Consider the following 9084-nt stretch of genomic DNA (forward strand, 5'->3'; position numbering starts at 1 on the left):
TGTGATTGGTTAGCTGGGCCAGTGTGTGTTGTGATTGGTTAGCTGGGCCAGTGTGTGTTGTGATTGGTTAGCTGGGCCAGTGTGTGTTGTGATTGGTTAGCTGGGCCAGTGTGTGTTGTGATTGGTTAGCTGGGCCAGTGTGTGTTGTGATTGGTTAGCTGGGCCAGTGTGTGTTGTGATTGGCAGCACTCGGCGCCTGGTTGGGAAATGCCATGCCCCTTACCATAGCCGCCTGCCAGCTTCAGTGTAAATATTGCATCAATATCAAATCAATTTGAGCGTGATTTTAAACCCGGATGATTGTAACCACTCTAAGTTTGTCTGCCTTGAGAAAGCTAGCGCATCTCCGACATAGTGATAATACTCGTTGCCTTCTCTAGTGCAGCTCAACCAGGTCTCGTCCTATTCGTCGCTATGTGTGATATCACAAATCCCGGTAAATATGCGTTGTAGTTCAAACGAGTCATTCGTTGTAGTTTTTGAAAAGTGATTTCTGTTAAATAAAATATCCTCTTTTTGAAGTGGAACCGATGAGCTTTGTAAAAATCGACGCCTTTCAGAAAGGCGGGGCATAGAGGAGAAACAATAATGTACAGTATGTGGAAAATAATGTGTTTTTTGAACCTTAAACCACATAAACACATTTCATTACACCAAATACACAAAATAATGTACTTTTTAGCAACATCATATTACCCCTTTAACGTAACAATCATATATTAAATAAATAAAAAAACATTTATTTATCACACTGCATTAAAGTTGACTTTAATTAAGTTGACATCACTAGTTATAAAGCTTGCTATTACTCAGGATTAGTAATCAACAAATTGACCTTAGTTTGCAATCTAAAAGCCCATCAGGTCATCCAAAGGGGTTTCTTGGAATTGTCTGTACTGTCTCCCAGCAGGTGGTGGGTTCACTAATCACCGTCATGTTCCGCTTTAACTTCTCTGAAGTTAAAATGATTGGCAACATGAAATGTTTGTTCACTATTGGAATTTGGGAAGAGGGCCTTGGTGATAGGAGAGGTTTCCATCTGCACTGTGTGGGCAGTAATGTTTAAATCCGACGCGTGTGTGTGTGTGTGTGTGTTGGGGAGTGGTGTTGGGTGCAGGGTCTGGGATTCTGATCACACTACAGGGAGCAGCAAGCAGAGCGCGGTGATAACAAGCACTCTGATAATGTGTGATTTTTATAAACACGGCTGCAAAGTGTTGGCCACCACCAGCTGGAACTGCAGCCCACGACACGGAGGGCAGTCAGCTGCTCAGTATGGGAAAATAAACACATGTCAGCACATGAAGAAGAGAACTTGGTCAGTCTGCTTTATTGATATCTACAAACTTTTTATATTTGTACGATTATAGCAAAAGTACTCTGGACATACACATAGAGCGCAGATAAATTGTTTCAGACATTGCACAGCTTTTGGTTCGATTGCTGGAGTCATGTGATAACAGCATCCAAGATTAATATTTTAAAGCATCTTTGAGTATTAGAGGATGCTAGATGCGCTTGAATTTGTTTGTGGATTATACGCAAAGGCAGCAAAAGTTAAACCTATGTGTTAAGCAACAGATGGGTACTCTTTACGCATGACGAATCGCGACCCAGCCTTGGGAAAGAGCGGAGCGCGCCACACAGGCAAACAAAAGTGCTAAAGTTAGCAGGCAGCGTGGGATCTTTGCTTCGGAGCCTCTTTGATCCAGACATTAAACTTGCTCGCCTGTTCAAACGTACGCCTGGCAGACCCCTCTGATACTGTCAGAACAGAGTAGTTGGCTTTTGTACCTTAATAAAGACTTTCTCTCCGATGCGGGGAGCCTCCTCCGGTAGTGTCCACAGGGGATCGGCGTTTGTTGACTTCATGTAACCGTATCTGTTGTCTGTGTGTATGATGTTAACAAGCGCAGACACAGTTCAGGCCAATTGCAGTTTATTTATTGGTTGTGGAACAGACAGTAAGTTAGAGGGTCTGTAAATTCTAAATACTTGAAGCTTGTGTAATGGTGACCTTTAATCTTTTCTTGTCTGTTTTCTGCAGCATTCATACTTCATAGCTCCTGATATTAATGGACTCCCCACCATACCTGAAAATGTGAGTATGTTTAACCCAGTCACAAATACAGAGGCCCCAAATTTAAGCCACACTTAATAAATGAATGTCATTGCACTACATATCAAATCAAGTGATTTTGAGCAAAACAAAACATGAAACTAAACAAAATATAAAACAAAACATTAAAAAACATAAAACATGAAACAAAAGATAAAAACAGAACCTTAAAACAAAACGTGAAACAACACAAAATATAAAAAAAAACTTTAAAAAACATGAAACAATACAAAATATAACATAAAACATTAAACAAAAACATAAAACATGAACCAAAACAAAATAGAAAACAAAACATAAAAAAAACAAATGTGAAACAAAACATCAAGCATAATATGAAACAAAGCAAAATATAAAGCAAAACATTAAAAAACATGAAAAAATTAAACATCAAAATAAAAAATAAACAAAACATGAAACAAAACAAAATATATAATTCAATTAAATAAAATATTGAATGCAATGGCATTCATACATTTTTAAGTGTGACTTGGTGTCCAAATACCTTAAAGAGTTACCCACCCCACCCCAAAATGAAAATTTTGTCATTAATCACTTACCCCCATGTCGTTCCAAACTCGTAAAAGCTTAGTTCGTCTTCGGAACACAATTTAAGATATTCTGGATGAAAACCGGGAGGCTTGTGACTGTCCCATTGACTGCCAAGTAAATTGCACTGTCAAGGTCCAGAAAAGTATGAAAGACATCGTCTGAATAGTCCATCTGCCATCAGTGGTTCAACCGTAGACAGTCACAAGCCTCCCGGTTTTCATCCAAAATATCTTAAATTGTGTTCCGAAGACGAACAAAGCTTTTACGGGTTTGGAACGACATGGGGGTAAGTGATTAATGACAAAATTTTCATTTTGGGGTGGAGTATCCCTTGAATTGCTCTAAATCAACCATATTTTTCTTCCTTCTAGAGAAATTTAACTGAGTACTTTGTCGCAGTGGATGTGAACAACATGTTGCACCTCTACGCCAGCATGCTGCATGAGCGACGCATCATCATTACCTCAAGCAAGCTTAGCACTGTGAGTTTCTGCTGTCATTCTCATTTACACATCAGACAGCTTTCCTGTTACTTAAAAATATTCATATACATTGTTTTTATACAATACATTTAAATGTGGTCTTTTGGGAACCATCTGAACTATTTTTGTATGTAAATAAATGTGTTTTTAATTTGTTTCTAATTAACATGATATGTGATGGACTTGTTTATTTTTTGCTCCAAAAGACTTGAAACTTTTCACACCAGTGGAAAATGCAGAATCATAGACATTATTATGTAGGTCTTATTCTTCCTGCTCTCTAGGGCTACGTATTGCCAACTACCTCATGATATGATGCACATTATAATAAGTTATTTAGATGACCTGCTTCTCATGAATTGAACCGTAAGAAAGAAAATATTGATACAATAATCTAAAACATCTAAAAAAATACTGTACACTGATTTGGCTCTTTCAGTGGGCTCAAGTCTGATAGCTTTAAATTATCACTTATTGGATCCCTGACTCTCCCACATATTTTCTGTCTGGCTCTTCTTGCCTGAAAAAGGGAGTGGGCGCTTATCACACTGGGGCGAACGATGGTCCAAACTTTCACGACAGTTGGTGTAGCAGCAGCGAGTGATGTCATTCGCCCCCTATCTCTCTCCGATTCCCCCCAGAGCATCTTCAGTGTGCTCGCAGACAGTGCCGGAACCAAGGGGCTCCCCTCGGACCCTCTGGCTCCAGAGGAGGCTGTCAGAATGACCCTATCCGTGGAGTATTTCACTCCTCCGGGCTGCCGCCTTCATTCTGTGTGCTCACTGACACGAGGGGTTAGAATGTGCAAATCATTAGTCTCTTGGGTAAACTGTTTTTTTTACTCTCCCATAGCTTGATTTACTGTTTTGCAAGATGGGAGCATGAGCGACCTTGAGTTTCTGAAACTAATATGCCAAAAGAGTTACTACGAAGAAGATGGATATTAAGGTTCCACCTCAGCGAAGACTTTCATAATCTCAAATCCCACAACTATCCGTTGTCTTCTCAAGAGCCTTGGGAGTTGCAAGCAACTATAGGAAGACACATATGATCAATTTTGCAAAAAAAAAAAAAAAATGTAGACGCAAGTGTAGACATATGGCCAATTTCCTGAATTGTTCAGAGGGGGCATATGACAGTGGCCACGGTGTGGTCAGCCTACCGCTACAGTTTCTTCAGCAAGCCAACGGGATAAAGAAAGAGGAAGAGAGCGAATGCATTATGCATGCTGCCAGCGGACCCTGAGTGTTCAGGCCCCTAGTGAACCTGCTGTGTCAGTCTAGCAGAACATGGTCGCACACTTGGCTGTATTGGAAAGCAAAAGAATAAATCATGATCTAACAACAGTGCATCAGTTGACTTATTGCTGTTTTGAGACCAGAGGTAAGGAGTACCACTGTTTTAAAACCATGTCGCAGGCTCTGGGAGGCAGCCGCCCATGCAGTCTTGTCATATGCCAGTATAATTGTGCTGCATCAGGATCTCTCTAACTAGTCAACTGGGAGGCCCTGGCGCGTTTCATCTGCGGGACCCCCTCGGCCGGCCCCGAGTCTTGACAGCCGCCTTCTCATCATGCTGTCAGTGGTATGCTAACAAGACCCAATCCCGTCTTGGCCTGTGGTGCTAGCCACTGAGGTTCCTTTTGGCCTTACACTCCCCTTTTTTAACGCTCTACTCAGCAATGCCATCTTATTTTCGTTCCTTCTTCAAGCATCTCTCCTACCACACCTTTAATAGACATTTTATCTTCCTCCGGCACTTCCTGTTCTCTTCTTTGTGGTATTGTGTTGCAGTGGGAGGTGGATTAGTGGTGTTTGGCGCCCTACCTCTACCTTTTCTTTTTTTAATGCCACCTCCTTGTTAGCGATACACCTGTGTCGGCGCCCCGCTCAGAGCCGTGCGTTTGTCAACAGGAGGGGAGAGCGAGGCTTGGTAATTGGGAAACAAGGAGAGGGCCAGGGGAGAGAAGTCTCGCAGGTAGCAGGAGTCAGCACAGACTGCGGCGCTGTCACCCTTGTCAGGGGGAATCGCACCTCTAGTCTCCAGTCTGCCCCAATCACAGATTCCACTGTGAGCTTTGTTGTGCTTATCAAAGAACGGGACTTTTTTTGAACTTTGTCTATTCTTGGAGAAGTTGCCTTGGATATTTTTGAACCCCAGCTTCTCCCTAGATGTAGGGAATATGTTCGTCAACTTGTTTACATAGACAGGGTTCACTGGAAAGGTGTTACAAAGCATATCTTTATACTTCATCTGTGGAATATATCTCAGCAAGGCAAAATGGTACAAATGTACTCCTAGAGATGAGTGTGAATGTAGTTTGATTGTGAAGTGAGAGTTCTGTGACTGTCACCTGATTGGACAAATCCCAAGTTTGCTGAACCAAGACGGCAAGATCCTTCTATTTCCTTTCCTCTCAAGAGAAATGTGCAGGTCTATTTCTATCAGGGCTTCTAGCTTGCTGCTTAGCAGTAAAAAAATTGGGTTGCTGGTCTTGTTAGGGTCTTTCAACTTTTGCCTTGTCATTTTTTAAAGGGGTCATATGATGCTTTTTTAAAGATCATTATTTTGTGTATTTGGTGTAACAGAATATGTTGACATGCTTTAATGTTCAAAAAACACATTATTTTTCAAATATTGGGAATTTAATGAATTTTTTAAACAAATCAGCTCAGCCTTGAGTGTCAGGATTTTTGTGTCCTTAAAGAAAATGTTATGGTATTTTTATTTATTTATGTATTTATTTTTTGTTTTGGTTGCACTTTATTTTACAGTATGTACACTTATGTGTACTTACAGTGTACTTACCTAAGAAAGTACTGGGTAATATAATGTAACTACATGGATTAGGTTTAGGGGTAGGTTCAGGTTTAGTACCTAGTTATTGTAATTACTATAACAAGTACATCGTATGCACATGTAGAACAGGACTGTAAAATAAAGTACTACCAGTTTCTCCCCTGTAATTTGTGGTACTCAACCGATACTGGTTTTCCAAAGATCAATGCCGATATCTAGAGCAAATGTGCAATATGTTAAAATATGCATATTTTGTTTTTTTTAAAAACAAAATTGACTCAAAATTGACTTAGTGATTGAAAACAAAAATTGAAGGTAGAGTTTGGAACTGGCTGACTACAGTCCAATATTGGTCCGATATACAATGGAGTTTGGAACTAATTTATCACTAGTAATTTGCATATGATAATGTGGTTTCATTTAGGCATATTTTTTTAGAGATATTTATCCTTGAAAAAATATATGCTTTAATGAAACGATTGTAGAACTGACATTGCATTTGTTGGTTTTCATGTAAAAACCTCTTTTCATGAAAGGACTGTTTCATGTGTTCTTTGGGATTCTTTAGAATGGCATTATTGTTTTTTTTGGGTCTATTTTATTTCCAAAGATGGATCCCTTTGTGTAATAGAGAAGACCCCCATTTAACACGTCCCCAGCACACTCATTACCGCTAACGGCAGCAGTAGCTCACAGGTCTCAGCAGGATCCAGCCCAGCATCCAAACAAACCGTAATCCAGCATTTGTTCTTGCAGATGACTTCTTCATTCAAAGGAATATCAAGCATACCTTGCCTTTTGTGGCCATTTGGCTTTCTTTTCACTTGGCATTTCTTCATTAATTATTCATAACATTGCCAAATATTTTATTAGGAGCAGCACTCCAACCGTGTATTGTGGGTACAACTGGAGATTCAATGGCAGTGATACAGTTATTCTGAACTTTCTCTTTAATTGTCACAGAAAGGAGGTCATGACTGATTTTCTTGCAGGATTGTGTGCGCTGTGATGAATCCCTCGGTTGTGAGCAAAACATCTTGTGCGGGAAAAATATCAAGAGTTAATTTGTTTTTGAATTCCACCTTTTAATGTTTATCTAGGTTTCGCCACCTCCTTTTTGTGCCCTCATCTTTGAAAGAAGACGGCACGGTTTTACTTTCAAGTCAAGAATAAATCAAGCCAATTGGGCTTGTCTGTGGACATTGTTGAATTAATTGGAATGCGCCATTAGGCTTTTTTACCCATCTCTACATGGTACAGAAAGGTTCCCCTTTAAGAAACTAGACGGCAGTCTGTTCGCACAGTCAAAGAAAAGTGTTTCTTTGCAGTGCGATGACCTCTCAGCATGATTCATTTATTGGACCTTGAGAAAAAGGGTTCTCGAACAGAATGGGTCTCAAAGCTTTGATATCAACCAAACTTCAGTTGGTGAGAAATGCCATAAATATTAATTTCTTCTAAATTGCCCAGACGAAATTAGATCTGTCACAACCAAAGCTTTTTTTTTCTTTTCAGATAACGGCACAACAAATTTGCATATGTTATAAAGCACGGCACTAAATTACTGTTAATTAAAGCTGCACTATTTCTTGACTCGATAGGTCACGTCTTATCCAGAGTGGTTGCGTTCAACCACAATTTCACAGAACTCAATGAACACAACAACAACACCACTCAACCAGCCTTACACATCACGGACGTATACAGAAGTGATTCCGGATTAAAACTGATCTCTTTGAAGCTAACTCTTGTGCCACGGCCAAGCTTGGTTGGTTTCAGTGGCCAATTGTGATATTGTGTGTGTCAGTGAGCAGGGGGGTCTCTTGATACTTCCGAGCCATGGTTCACACATTACTGGAAGCTCCAATTGTCAAGACCCCTCTTCCAGCCCCTACTCCCCATGGTATTCCAACAGCTCACAGTCTCTCTTGGCTAACTCATGTTTCATTCTTTGGCAATTTGCCCTAATGAAGTCCCAGAGGAGCCTTCAGACCTCTGTTCTTTTTCCATATTTAATCATGTTATTTTAATCTGGAAGATGAGGAAGAGCCGGCATGTGCGCGTGTGCCACACAGGTCATTACAACCTCTAGGAATCAGGGTGTGGTGAGGGGTCACTTGGGTGTTCACTCATTAAACATCAACACAAGCATTGTAATTAAGTGTTCGCTTCTTGTAGAGTCTGATTATTTACTGTGTGTGTGTATAACAGGAATAAAGCAACATTAATTTTGTATCGACTCTGGAGCCGCTACACATTCGACACCTTGTGCTTTGGTGTAATTTTAGGCCCTTGATTGATGCCCTGATTTTGGGTTTGAACCTGCGCAGTTAACATCAGGAAAGCGAAAAACAAAAGCGCACGTTTAATCGGCTTGTGATGTTATGATAAAAAGAGTAACTGTCTAATGCTGCCTGCTCTCCTGACCTACAATAAACGCAGTCCCCTTAAGCATATAAAGCATTAAACGATGGCATATGAAGGAGCTCACATGTCTGTTTTTTTCTTGTCGTAGTTAACTGCATGTGTGCATGGGTCCACTGCCATGCTCTACCCTATGCACTGGCAGCACATCTTCATCCCTGTACTTCCTCCTCATCTGCTGGATTACTGCTGGTAAGAGCCGCGCTCATCTGCGCATGCACACACTTACACAAATGTTTCATTTATATCTCACTCAAGCTTGGGCTGTGCTGATTTCTGAGCTTTAGAGCTGTATGAGTTGTGTGTTTTAGGCATTTCGAGTTAATTTATCAAGCTTTTACATTGATGTTTGCTTTGTACGTCAGGAATTCACAGAAATTATGTTTTCTGCGCTGATTGCAGGGAAATCTGAAATTCTGCGGATTAGGATCTGACTACATACTTTGTCAAAACCATTATCATCTTAAGCCAAAATATTTAATAACGAGCACATATTGGGCAGCAGGAACTTTCAGCAGTCAGTTCTATGGAAATCTGTTGCTTTCTGCTTAATGACAGATATTGATATGTATTTAATATCATAAAACAGACATAGATAAGTCTGACTAATTTGTTTTATTTGTTTATTTATTTATTGTAGATTAAATGTTTTAAACTATCTGTCTATCTATCTATCTATCTATCTACCTATCTACCTACCTACCTACC

The 9084-nt window shown here is 40.1% G+C and overlaps 1 protein-coding gene across 3 annotated transcripts in view; it reads left to right on the top strand.

The window, feature by feature from the left end:
* Positions 1-9084, top strand: part of LOC107712206 (DENN domain-containing protein 1B-like) — a 97270-nt gene that overhangs the window by 51972 nt on the left and 36214 nt on the right. For all 3 annotated transcript variants that reach the window (XM_016517368.1, XM_016517377.1, XM_016517383.1), the window contains 3 exons: positions 2048-2101; positions 3043-3153; positions 8468-8568. In XM_016517368.1, the coding sequence (XP_016372854.1) occupies positions 2048-2101; positions 3043-3153; positions 8468-8568 (266 nt within the window). The remainder of the gene's footprint in view (positions 1-2047; positions 2102-3042; positions 3154-8467; positions 8569-9084) is intronic.

Source organism: Sinocyclocheilus rhinocerous, unplaced genomic scaffold (assembly GCF_001515625.1).
Source record: "Sinocyclocheilus rhinocerous isolate Xijiao unplaced genomic scaffold, SAMN03320098_v1.1 scaffold2538, whole genome shotgun sequence".
In the NCBI taxonomy this organism is placed as follows: domain Eukaryota; kingdom Metazoa; phylum Chordata; class Actinopteri; order Cypriniformes; family Cyprinidae; genus Sinocyclocheilus; species Sinocyclocheilus rhinocerous.